The sequence below is a fragment of the Montipora capricornis genome, chromosome 6 (assembly GCF_036669925.1).
Source record: "Montipora capricornis isolate CH-2021 chromosome 6, ASM3666992v2, whole genome shotgun sequence".
NCBI classification, from domain to species: domain Eukaryota; kingdom Metazoa; phylum Cnidaria; class Anthozoa; order Scleractinia; family Acroporidae; genus Montipora; species Montipora capricornis.
The window spans coordinates 518409-532375 of NC_090888.1; the positions used below are offsets into that span (position 1 = coordinate 518409).

The window sequence follows — 13967 nt, forward strand, 5'->3', positions numbered from 1 at the left end:
TTACAATTCAAGCCCCGCGAATTTCCCTCCTCGACTTGGTCTTGCATTAGGCTAGCCAGTGGGCAAATTACTTCCGATAGCCTTTTAAATTTTACTGCAATACAAAACAGCTGAAAGGTAAACCTTTTTTCCATAACCAGTCGGCACTACTGCGAACACGTCCCTCTAGAGCTTCAATTATCTTCAAGTAGGCAATTTACTAATTTTTTTCTGTTCTTTCTTTAGCTGCATTGGCAGGCTAGATTTTACAAGAAAGCCCGCAAAATGCTTCCATAACAGTTGCCTCAAACGCCGCCGAAGTTTAATTCAATATTTCCTTGTTATCGTAGCATCATAGGCGGCCTCGGCGGCTTGTCATCCCATGTTACTTTTGACCAATCAGAATACCGCGTTCGTGGACGAACGCAGAGAATTCAAAAGGGGTGGCTTGCAAGCAGGCTTCTTTTTCCCGCCCCAATTCTCTCGCGGATTCGCCGCTCGCACGACACTTACAAAAGAGCCTGCTCGCAGGCTATAAAACTTGTTGCAAAAAAAATTCTCACGCCATGTATAAAATTTACGCCTAATGGAACCCAGTACCGCGCCAAAGGTCGAGACTTTAAGTGCCTCTAACCCCAAAATATTTTTTTCGCTAAAATGAATCTTTGCACCTGTTCAAAACGCATTGCGACCATTTTTTCCTTTTTCTAGCAAATCCTGCCATTTTATAGGCTTCGAAAGTTGCGAAAATTCAAGCATCCTTTGTTCATGACCGAGTCAGAAGGGGAGTGGGTATATTCCTGATTTGACGTCACAATCTTCTTTGCATGCATTTTTACAAAGAGTTAATACAATGTAAATCAGTTTTTGACGTCAAATCAGGAATAGACCCACTCCCATTCTGACTCGGTCGTGAACAAAAGATGCTTGGATTTTCGCAACTTTCGAAGCCTATAAAAATGGCAGGATTTGTTAGAAAAATGAAAAAATGGCCGCAATGCGTTTCGAACAGGTGCAAAGATTCATTTTAGCGAAAAAATATTTTGGGGTTAGGGGCACTTTAAGTTTCCAGGATTAGCAAGATGGCTTCTCACAGAAACCTCGTTGAGAGACTATCAAGTCTTGGTGATGGTCTTAAAGACCAAAACAGAGTGGAAAGGCAAAGAGGTAATCAAAAGGACATAAATGAGTCACTGTCTCGATTATTAGGCAATCACAGTCGGCAGCCTTCCGTGAAGTCGTCATTTCAACAGCTCTGCGTCACTGATGTCTTTATTGCCAGCAACCCAGAACGATTTGCTACAAGTACTCGGAACAATGATATACGGAAGCAGAAGACCACTTGACCTCAACCTAGACCTAAGCTCATTGAATATCGTAGTATGAAGGGCTTCGACAATAAGTTTCCTAGCTGATCTTGGTAAAATCCCCTGGCATACTGCATATATCTTCCATGACCATTGACGATATTTGTAAACACTGGTACAAGCTGTTCATCGATGTAGTGGACCAGCGGATGCCATACAAAAAGAAGTATATTTGGGGATACCAGCTGCCCTTTATAACCTCTCAGATCTCCTCTGTAATCCACCACACTTCAAGCTCTTTCCAGACCGCGTCAAACCACCTCTCGAAGCCGTTCAATGAAATAAGTCAAAAACTTGGAATGATGTAGGAAACAAATTCATAAATCACCCCACAAATTCTCAGGTCTGTGCACTACAGAAGCACGCAACTTTATAGGGTCTATAATCCTGGAAACGAAAGTTTATGGCCTCGTTCTCGTCCCTTTGGTGCGATACTGGGCTCCAATAGGCGTATTGCGTGACAAGTATTTTATATAGGGCGTGAGAAATTCCTTGCAACAAGTTTTATATATGGCGTGACAAGTTTTGTATTTTCAAACGTTTATATACGGCGTGACAAGTTTTACATTTTGTAGCAAGTTTTATGTTTAAGCTAACACGTTTTATTTAAAGAGCAATAACTTTTATATATTTAATGATAAGTTTTATATATGACAAGAAGTATTTTTGACACAAACGGCATTCCATAACAAACGTTCACTGCTCATGGCCGGCGCGATTACTTCCTCTTTTCTATGACCGCTGACCGCTCAGGTTGTGATCGCGCAAATAACAATATTTGCGGTTTCGGTACATTGTCTTCCTTAAAAGAATTGTAAGGCAACTAAGTTCCCTTAAGAAAATCACTGCCATAATTGGTCGAAAATATTGTTAAGTTCACAATTGAAGACTTGAGACCGTGAGCACATATACGATGTGTGGTCATTTTAAAGGGTTATATGTGAAAGGGTAGGGTATGAAAGGTAGCGTTGGTTAAAGAGATCATTGAATGCGATTCGCGTAGCAGTCAAAACGATTTAAGAGCATACCCGATGAATGAAATTCATCTCTGAAAGATAAACCATGCCACAGGCAACTCCCCTTGCCATTCCAGAAAGCTGAAGGCTCGTCAAAATTCCTCTCCGGGCCTGCGTTTAAAAAGAAACAAAAGGAACAATTAATATGCACGTACCTAAATATGCAAAAGTAAAATAAAATTACCCATCTAGACCTCCTGCATATTAGGAAGTTTGCTTTCATAGTATACAAATCAACCTCTAAATATTATTTGACGCTTTTCTATCGTGTACGTAACATACCTCCAAAAAGCTTTCCAACGATCCCTGTTCCAATAATTCCGTAATAATCATCATAGGCCTACCTACGTATCAGAAACGACTAGTGAAGAGTCGAAAAGAAACAATCTGCAAAACTAATGCACTTCCCCTTGGATGGCTAATCAAAGCTTAAACTCATTTCATGCTGTAACAATTGTTAATTGCCAACTCTGCCCCTGCCCTAATTATATACTTAGCTAGCTTCGTGATCGGATGTGATGGACCGTATCCCGGGGCTATGATTGGATAGACGGGTTGGAAAGGTAAGTCTATCGCCGTGTATAATAAATCCGTTATTGCGTCGACTGAGCTTTGTCTGCCAACGTGGCGGAATCTTCTCGTCTTTTGCTATTTTATTATGTTTTTATACCACTATTATAAGTTTTCTTTCCGTTGACTTGGACTTCATTTCAGGTTATATCTTGGCTAATATCCATATGAGCAATGTTAAGTTCACGCAGTTTGTTGGTTTTCTACTCTGCTCCAAGACGTTTTTCTCCTGGCACTCCGATTTTCCCCTCTCACCAGAAACCAACATTTTATTTGATCTTGGCTTTTATTTACAGTCTCCCCAATTAGGAGAGCACCTGTTCTCAGTTGTACAAGCTCGAGACTGTAATGATAATAGAAATGCGATAAAAAATCGATACACTTACTATTCGTAACAACGCCAATGAGCTTAATCACATTTGGATGATTAAATTGACCCATAATAGACGCCTCTGATAGGAAATCTCGTTGGTTTTTCTCACTTGAACCAGGCTGTGGAGTTAAAATAAAAGGGGAGGGTGGTAGAAGGGCATCAAAAACGGCCAAGCATAAAGTATGATGCATCGAGGTCGCATAATTTATGAGTCAATGAGCCAGTGAGTCAATGAGTCATGAGTCAACGAGACTCACAGTCAATATAGCAATAATTTATGATTAAGCTTAAGCCCTCGTTTCAGTGATTAGGCCTGAAGTAGGCACTCTGAAATTTTAGCTTTCATTTTATGGGTTAGGGTAACTGCACTAACTCATTGACTCATAAATACTTAATACTGCATCACTGATTTTGGCAAATACAAAGTAGACTGAAGGAAGGCTTGTTCGCGAAGAAAGCTTGCAGCGAGATTTTAAGATGGTACAGAGCGAAAAGGAAGGATGGCAAGGCACATACTGGTAACGAGAAACGTATGGAAGAAACGTGGTTGTCTGGTTGAAGAGAAACGTTTTATCGATCTGCATGTCTCTACCTCATTACGTCAAATACCTGGTATTTTCAGGTTTTATATAGTGGTTTTGCCGTTTCTCGCTTTGATATGATTTGCATAACAGGGCCTTAGTTCCTTAAGAAATTCTGACCGAGTCTGTGGCCAAAGAATGATCCCAACGATAGAGGCTGATATTGTGTACAATGTAATGCATTCATTCTAGATCTAAATTTTACCCTGAGTACTTTGACAGCAACGACTTGCTGTTTTCCTTGGGTTTTCTTTGTCCCTCTGTAGACATCAGCAAATTCACCTGCAGTTTAGAGTAAAGAAAGCCTGGCTTAAGAACGAATCGGCATCTATTAATGACTTTAAATGAATATTTTTTACCTTGTCCAATCATTTCTTCCAATTTGACTTTGCTTCTGTCTACTTCCGTCGTAAAAGTTGCTAACAGCTCCATATGGTCAAGATAGTTTGATGGGTCAACGTACTGGCGTTGATTCATCTCCTCTCCTGTTAATAAGAGAAAAAAAATCATCGTTACCAAACAACAAACATGTTAGTGCAGTATTTATCCCTGATTAAACGACTGCAAACAGCAATTTTTGAAAACAGACCGCAATATTCTTTCATACCGGGGTGGGAATGGAAATATGCGTGGGTAAAAGATCATTTAACTTTTTACTCCAGATTTTGGCATTTTGTCCTTAAGTCAAATATTAACGCTATTTTCAAATGTTGATGATGATTGCTACTGACACTAATAACCTTCCTAAAGGAAACCTTACCACGCTCAATGCTGTCCATGTAATTTCTATGGACATTCCTGTTTCTAAAATGACAAAGAAACAAATTAGAAACTGTTGATAAATTATTCAAACAACAAGGGAAACAAACTTTCGAATCATCCAACTTTTATAATTTACATTTATAACGCTTATACGAAATTTTAATATTGCAAACTGCGATGGACGGCGAACACGTTCCTTCTTTTTCATAAGACGTCACCGACGATGGCCATGTCGATGTTTCGATTGAAAAAGTTATGCTCCCGATCAAGTGAGTGGAGACCAGAAATTCAATTGGATCCACAGCGTAACCAAAATTAGGCACATTAGTGACGAACATACCTTCGACGTGTAATAAAAATGACCACGACCATTACGACAAGAAGAATGAATAAGAGCCCTCCACCACCAGCAGCAATGGGAACAAGCAATTTTTCGGCAACACCACCTTCACGAACAACTTGAATGGAAAAAAACTACAGGGCTTTAATTTCAGGTCTTATAATGTAATAGTAACAATATACCTCAACAAAACGCAGCCTCCCTTCCATCAAGTTATAACCCTCTTTCAATTCCTCGAACCTTACACTGTTCTTTTAAAACCATAATAAAAAAAAACTCAGGAAACAAACCATTTTGAAGGCTAAAGCTAGTCACTCCTGTGGGTCCTTTACCGTAGCTGTTCACGGCATATACCTGTTTTAATTAAGAGTAACAAAATGGATCTATCAAGACGCCCCCAGCTTGAATATTAAGATTAATTAAGACAGACTGATTCCGCCGATATTCCAGAAAGAAAATGAAAATGGTAATCTAATGAAATAGCGATTCGTGCAAGCAAGGATGGCACAGTCGGTTAGTGCGCGACCTTGGTGCAAGGGATCTCGAGTTCGATTCCCGGATCTCACATCCTTGTTTCGACTTTTCTGTGCATCTTAAGTAACTTTCAATACCCTTAAAACGGAGCACTGGTAGAGGGAGGGGTGTAAAATGAACGCATCGTCGACCTCAGGTTTGTCAATTGAATTACTATTTCGAATTATCGACCTGAAATATGGTTACTTTACTTCAAGGGCGGATTTAGGGGTGGACGCAGCGCCCTCCCCCCCCCCCCCCCTTTTTTTTTGTCCAGGAATTTTATTTCTTTTGTAAACTCTTCGAGCTTTGTTACATAAATGTATTTTCTTTAATAAACAAGGTTAATAAGAAAATTTATGGTACGTTGTTCGAATCAACGGCCCTTATAAACTAGCTTCAAACCGACAAACTGAAAGATGTTTTACAGTGTGTCTTACATACAGTTGTGCCAGTGAACATGTTAGGCTTTGTAAAAGAATAGCGAAAGGAAAGCAACAGTTTCCAAAAGAATGATCTCATTGTCACTCGTAAACCAGGTGAGTAGTAAATGTAGGTTGCATTTTATCTCCTCCCGATTTTAAGTGGTACAGTGTGCATCAGGCGGTTTTACTTTAGATAATGATTAGTTTAGTTTCAGAGTTTTTCGTATTTCAAATGCATTTTCCAGCTCGTGATAGATATACATCACCAACATGAATTTTTTGGATAGAGGGCGTGTAAGGAAGGGGGGAGGAGGTTAGTGCACTCTCGCCACTATTTCTTCGGCCCCCTCTCTCTGGAATTTCTGGATCCGCCCCTCACTTTCCTTTACTTTTCACTTAATTCGTACCCTGAATTCATAGGCTTTACCAGCCATCAGACCCTCAAACTGTTGACTCATTTGTGTTGTATTGACACTCCTCCGGTCCACCATATCATCCGCTCTAATGTAGGTCACGTTGTAGTTCAATATGATTCCATTTTTGTCCCTCAAAGTCCAAGATACGAAAACAGCATCCCTTTCGCTGAGTCTTTCAACGGAGACTTCTGGCTTACCAGGACCTACATTAGTATTAAACAATTTTTAAAAGATTCTTCCGCATTTTTATATCAAAACTTGCTTTATAATAACAATAAGCAAAGAAATATTACGCAATAAAGTGTGTTGCCAAAGAAATGAGTAATGGTTAATCCTAACGTACTGCTATATTTGTCCTTTTTCCAAAACATATCAAAACAGTATCATATGGACTCTTCTTTGGCCATCTAAGCGCGATTAGAAATATACTGAACACAAATAGCAGCTATAAACGTTTTGAAGCAATTCATTTCATAGACTTGACGTTTCGTAATACTTTTTCAAACATGTAGTTGAAACATACGAAACGTCAAGTCTATAAAATGCATTTAAAATGTGTATAACTGCTATATTTGTGTTATAGTTCATATCAAAACAGTTTTTCGCGATTATACCATCTGTAGAAAAACCATACAAGCAACAGCCCTAAGGGCTGCAGAGGCGCCTCATCTTTGCTTTAGGCCGCTTGATCTTGTCTAACAGTTCCGTCCCTAAGACTGTTAGAAAGGGTGATTGGCGGGGCCACATACTTTCAGTTTGTCGACCTATTTGGTCAAGATCAAATGCAAGTTGTCAGATTGAGAAAACTTGTCATCGATAGTTGGACTACGCCAAGCATAAAGCTAAAAAAATTATGTCAACGTTCTCAAAAATTCAATAAAAATCGCTACCACTAGTCACTTTGTATGTCAAGGCTATGTCATGACTTTTCTATCGTTTAATTCTTAGCATTTTAATGATCTTTAATAAGGAATGCACTGTTCTGTTCTAAGCATGAGCTGACTTGAGCATTAACAAAGGCTTCTGCTTCTTCAGGTTTCGATCAAGTTATCTCTGGTGACGTTTGTCTCGTTTTCGTTCGGTTCTTCATAGTTGCCGCCTATAGCACGAGGAAAATAAAAGCAAGATCCCTTCCTGTAGCAAATAGGGTTGGTGGTGAAGTCGCTACAGACCGAATGAGCTACAACTGCAAATGCCGACTTTGCTTCTAGTGCAAACTCTTTAAGCAGGAAATAGTCGGATTGTTTAAAACGAGTTCAGCCGGACTTAGCACACCCTAGCGTTCAGCCGGGGCTTGAAATCGATTGTAACAGGGTAAAATGATTTTCAAAAGCCATGGTTTACGTTTTGTTAAATCATCTATGTGTCAGTGCTTCTTAATTTCGTCAGAAGACGTCTACTTGATATCACCGATTAAAAACCAATAATAGAAAATCCGAGACGCAACGCAAAGGTTGAATCCCAAGAAAAAAAACTGTGGAAAAAATTCCTGTGCCAATATTTTCTGTTCTTCCGGGCTTTGTCCTATCTCTTATGGTCAGATAAGTAGATGCGCTTGTGAACAAACATAATAGAAATGATAAAACTTACGTGATTCATTAGTTATCACATTGATTAAAGCAAAGTTTCCTTCAAGTCCATGCATCTCATGAGCCAAATCACTTACTCTGTTCCTTGAGTAAATCGTTAGCTTGTAATTTACAAATGACGAAAGATTTGTGATCATTACTTGGGTCTTGTTTATTCCTTGTTTACTTGGTACGTAATTAACATCATTATCACAAGGTCTGTTGACACACTCGTTGTCCTTATTTTCATTGCAAGTCTCCCAACATTCCACGTCATAGTACACGCGACTCTGATCATCATCTGTTTCCGGTGGCATCCATGTCAGCCCTATGACAGTTTGGTTGACGAATGTAACTGTGACATGTTTGGGAGCAGATGGGATTTCTATAAGAGAGAAATATATGAAAATTACGGGTAGAATCATTTTTAAGACAACGTTTTGGTGTCCTCATGACACCATCATCAGGTCAAAATATAATATTTAACAGATCATAATATTAATGTTTAAGTTCAAGTTCAAAGTCCCTAGAGCTTAGGTGAAGAGTTTTGCTTTTATCCGGTCACTTTGAATATTTAGACACGGTTTGTGCTTGCGAATAAGGAACATTTCGTATAGAAGACAATCAAATTTGCCGGGGCATTTCTTAAGAATGCGAAAGATATAAGATGTTATTGTTCTTGATTGATGTTGACTTTGGCTGTGATTGAATATTGATCCAGATCTTTTCCCGGCATAGTAAATCGAACCCAATCGAACTAAATTTCAATCGAACTCAATTGAGTTCGATTGAGTTCGCCAATCGAACGAAATCGAACTCACCGACAAGAAAAAAATCGATCGAACCCAATTGAACGATTTTCGAACTCGTGATTTATGTAAAACAGACGTTGAAAATCCATTACCAGATCTTAGAAGCTCGAGTTACTTCAGTCCTGAGTGTAGCGCACGTGTTTTTCGTAAACGAAGAAATTCCGAAGAAATGGCTTCAGATGCGTTGTGGATCGTAAGCTTCAAATGTATAGTCAAAGGCTACCAGGAATGCCGCTTTGACGTCAAGTACGGCGAAGTTTTCAGGGTTTTAAGTAATGGTCCGGCTAAGAAGCAGGCAGCCCAGCGGCAAAAGTACTTAGAAGCTGCGAAATATTAATTTTTAATTTCACTCCAATCGAGGCATCTGATTGGATAATATCGGAAAATGTCGAAAAAAGATGAGAAAAAAATGAAAAAAAAGCCTTTTTTGGATTTCTCTTTCCCCATGCCCTTGATCTCTGTCTCTCGGCCAAATTTGGGCATTGTTCTATGCGCCAATCAAATGGCGCATAGAATCTTGACGATATTTACAAACATAGTTTTTGAAGGCATAATGATTTGTTCTACGAAACAGAATCTAATTTTTTTAGACGGCAAGTCGATTACATTTTTCATTGAAATTCAAATTTCGCGCTTTTAGCTGCTTACACCAATGGGAACAGCCGAACTTAATTTGATTAAAAATGTTGGCACATTTTAACTAACCGACGCTATTGCCGCGGGCTATTGTTTTTCTGCCTGCTTTTTAGCCGGACCATTACTTAAAGAAAATAGGAGAGAAAGGCCGTGCCTTCCGAAGTGCAAACGAGCGTGGACAATTAGGTCCAATCAGAGGTTCATTTCAGAAAGATTGCCTGCACTAATAGCTGCAGAGTCAAAACGTGCTAAGCAGGAGGAGAAAGAAAAGCACGAGAAAATTGCAAAAATTAAGGCTGGGGATCCTAAAGATATGACTGTGATACTACTACGCGAAGTACTGATGGAGATGGGCGTGTCTTTCAAATCAAGTGAGAGTAAAGCAAATCTAATTGAAAAGGTATCACAAGCCAGACAAATGCAAAATGACACATGTGACGATAATGGGCTTGTCACCGTCACTTCTACGGATTCATTGAATTTACAAACAGAGGAAGTACGCGAGGTACCAGAGAATTCAATCAGCTCTCTTTTTTTCCACAAGAACAATGCTTTGTCATCTTCAAGAGGTACACTCTTAAGAGCGCGGGGCAAGATAAACTCTTGACACCCAATAACTAAATGTACACGAACATTTGATCATTTTCTTTGATTTTGACCTAAAGAGAAAGATAATTTTATTGTTGCATTTACTATTTCTCCTTTCTATCATGGCAGTAAGATGGTCCCAAACGTCCAATATACTGACGCTCGTTCACCTCTTACTCTCGTGTTCACTGTTAATTGTCCAAGATGAATTTGAGAGAATCATGTACATCGTTAGTAAGATATTTTTCATAATCATCCATTTACTTTATGCCGTAGCCTGTGTCGCGGTTAGTACTTTGCTTGTATTTTTGCATAAAAGTAATCCTTCGAGTTGTCTTGCCGCTATTGTAAGTTAGCTAAAAAAGGAAAGGGTACGACAATTTCGAAATAAGCCCGCGGGAATAATGATAGCTTTGTTTTGTTCTGTTCTGCATGTTCTCTTAACTGCCGTGGACAGTTTATAAATGGGGTTTGTGTTATTGAATAAATGGTAAAAAAAGCGCAAGAAGAACTTGCTTTGCCGGGTTGCTTTGGGCTTGCTTTGTATAGGTTAACCAGAGCCAATCGAACGAAATCCATTTAATGGTGTTCGATTGAGTTCGGTTTCCGAACTCAATCGAACACAATCAGACGGATTGAGTTCGATTGAGTTCGATTTGTTCGATTGAATTCGATTTGTTCGGAAATCGAACTCACTGAAAGTGTGGTGTTCGATTTCGTTCGATTGCCGAACTCAATCGAACTCAATCCACGGATTGAGTTCGATTTTCGAACGTTCGATTTCCTATGCCGGGATCTTTTATGCTCATCGACTCGTTGATAGAGGTGTCGACGCATGTAAGTAACATAGCTGGCATCACACCAGCCACATTCAAATTTGTAAACTACTGATTGTTCGTTGATCAACGCGGGCTTCATTTCTTTATGTTTGAGATCTTGTTCAACTTTTCGAGAAATGAAGACTGGGCATAAGTCGATGTTCTTGTCATCTGCTAAATATTATATTTTGACCTGATGATGATGTCATGAGGACACCGAAACGTTGTCTTAAAGATGATTCTACCTGTAATTTTCATCATTAAATCGATAACATTATCATACCTGATAGAAATATATGGATAAAAAATAATGCTGTAGATAACAGCAATGGCGGTTGTGAGGGTGCATGTTGTCATTTAGGTTGTCTCAAAATCAACACATACTCTTAAATTGCAATTTTGGTACGATCGGACGAAGACTGTGCATACCCATTCAGATGACTTGAAATTGAGCCATCTCATCGCTTACAGAGAAGCTACATCACGCGTGACCGGTAGTTTTGAAATTTGAACTGAGTATTCAAATCTGCATGCCATTTTTGTGGTAGTGCACTTATTATAAGTGCACTACCATATTGTCATCGGGGCTGTCTGTCTGTCTGAGTGAGTGAGTGAGTGAGTGAGTGAGTGAGTGAGTGAGTGAGTGAGTGAGTGAGTGAGTAAGGGAGTTGTAGGCCTGCAGCGCGTGCATGAATTACGAAACTAATGTACGGTTTTCTTGAATTACAACAATTGATGATTGTTTGCGGCCCACCTGTCGCCTTTTTCCTTTCTTAATTTGCTTCATGAAAAGAGAATGAAAACTGTTTGAGTACGTTAATGTCAAATTAACAGTCGTATTTAAATTCTTAAATGTCTCAAATCAAAATCACTCTTTTCACGTCTACGGAGATCGTCACGCAAGCTCACATTCAACAGACATTCTGCTGGTCAAATAAACAAGAAAAAAAAATCACCAGTCAACCATAATAATTTTTAGTCTCAACGACCAGGTCAACTTTTCTGTCTGCATTGAAAAACCTTCAACTGTAATTTCTTCGCAACGGAAAGAAAAACAGTAGAAAACTACTTTTATCTTTATGATTGCGATGGATCCACAAAATGTAGATTTCATCAGCTTGTGGACGTATCTAAAACATGGACCCCAGGTCCATGGACCACCCCTGTGGACCACCCCTCATTTTGTAAAGTTACAAGTAGAAAAATCTCAAGACGAAAGAGGGAAGTGATCCTCACACTTATCGACACCTGAAAAATTCAGGTGGCTTCAACGAGATTCGATCCCATGACCTCTGCGATGCTGGCACAATGCTCTACCAACTGAGATTTGAAGCCACTCAGTTGGGAGCAGGTCAATTTGTTGGGCACATTTGTTCTGGTGAAGGACTTTATGAATGAAATGAACTCATATTTGAAAAGCGGGTTATAGACGAATCCCTTTGGAGCCGCCTAATAGGTGGTATAAGTGTCTTTAAAACAGGCAATTGCTTAAATCAGTAGTCCATATGAGCGAACAACAGCCCTATATTCCTGTCACGGCGTTTTCACAGACCGAATTTTAATTTTTTACAATGACTGCAAAATTCTCGCGCGCTCATTGGCGGACAGACACAAATTTATAATCAATAACAGGACAGACGCATGAAAAACTGACATCAATTTGTTAATTGCATTGAATTTCCCGCCGAAACTCCTGCGGAGCCCGATGACCAATCGCAAGAAACTAACTTGACGTCAAAGTGACACCTACATCCATTATGCCGTACCAATACAAGGAAATTTTCCATCATTTACCAAGGCCCGGTCTTCTTCAATAAATTAAGTTCTGACATTCGAAATGTTCTTTCATAATATTCTTTTCAATCTAAGATAAAAACTATAACTACTTATGGTATACTTATTCTGATTGTGCGTCAATAGATCATATGTTAAATTATTTAATACTGTATATTTTAAGAGGGAGCTCACAATCTTAAGCCCATATGGTTTCCCCGTGAGCTTCCTCGCCAGAATTTTAATATTACTGTAGTTATGACGAATTTTGTAAAACATCTGGCGAACAAAATAAACTGAAACTATCTTTTGTCATGTTATTAATCTGATTCTGATGTCTTCGCCTTCTGGTTCTTGTTACTAGCGCAATATAAGGAAAACATCGTGTTAGGTTTAATGGTAATTTAATTAAGGATTCTAACTTTGTTGTTCTTGTTACTAGCGTAATATAAGGAAAACATCGTGTTATGTGTAATGGTAATTTAATTAAGCAATCTATGTAGTCCATCAATCCGTGTAAGCTCTTTCTGTTTCGTATTCTTTAATGTAACGAGGGGGTCCAGGTCCTATAAGCCCCATGATTTCTTCTGGGCTCCCTTGCCATGTGATAATTTCTTTTTATGTTGCATTTCGTAATGTATTGTGGCTAAATAAACTGAACTGAACTGAACCTAACCGGAATTGTCTTTGTATTTTTACAGAAAGGGTAGTCTCAAATAGATCGTATATGGGCTTCCTGGTCTATAAAAATACCGTGACATAGGCTGAGTACGGGAGTTGTTCGTTCCTAGTCATGGACTCCTGCTTAAATTTTCCAGTAAGTGCGAGGATCACTTCTCTCTTGCGTCTGAAATTTTTTTCTGCTTGTAAAACGTATTGAAAAATATAAAATGAGAGGTGGTCCACAGGGGTAGTCCATGGACCAAGTCCATGAGGAGGTCCATGGACCGGCTCCACAGAAATGGTCCATGGACCTGGGGTCCATGTTCTGTATACGTCCTCGCTTTGTTTGTGTTGAAATTCCCACGGTACTGTCTCAACAATTTTGCCCAGTAATAGGAAAGATGAGCTCTTCTGAATTAAACGAAACATTCAAAAATCGCAACTAATTTTCCTTGAGCTCTTCCTTAAAACTGTGTATCAATATTTATTTACTTTTGCATCAATAGTTTTTTTTGCATAAAGCAGGCTAACAAAATCCGTAAACATGCTCAGTTCGCATTTTTAAGCGTTAAAATATAATTTTCGGTCCTATGTTTCTGGCAGAAAGTCGTACATTTTGAGATTTTTTATCCAGATACTAACCCCGCCAGATAGGGTTTAACTTCAGTGAACTTTAATCGTGCAAATGCCAGACGCTCAGAGTACATGCTTTCACTTGCTGTGAAAAAGAAGTTGAACTTCATGTCAGCCTCGAAGCCAATGTTTCG

The 13967-nt window shown here is 39.1% G+C and overlaps 1 protein-coding gene across 1 annotated transcript in view; it reads right to left on the reverse strand.

Moving 5' to 3' along the window:
• LOC138051118 (ephrin type-B receptor 1-B-like) overlaps positions 1-13967 on the reverse strand; it is a 32919-nt gene that overhangs the window by 8384 nt on the left and 10568 nt on the right. Inside the window, exons 5-14 of the mRNA XM_068897265.1 lie at positions 7933-8295; positions 6334-6545; positions 5279-5342; positions 4989-5106; positions 4647-4690; positions 4246-4371; positions 4092-4168; positions 3319-3424; positions 2645-2706; positions 2375-2473 (exon numbers count right to left, since the gene is read on the reverse strand). Coding sequence (XP_068753366.1) covers positions 2375-2473; positions 2645-2706; positions 3319-3424; positions 4092-4168; positions 4246-4371; positions 4647-4690; positions 4989-5106; positions 5279-5342; positions 6334-6545; positions 7933-8295 — 1271 coding nt within the window. The remainder of the gene's footprint in view (positions 1-2374; positions 2474-2644; positions 2707-3318; positions 3425-4091; positions 4169-4245; positions 4372-4646; positions 4691-4988; positions 5107-5278; positions 5343-6333; positions 6546-7932; positions 8296-13967) is intronic.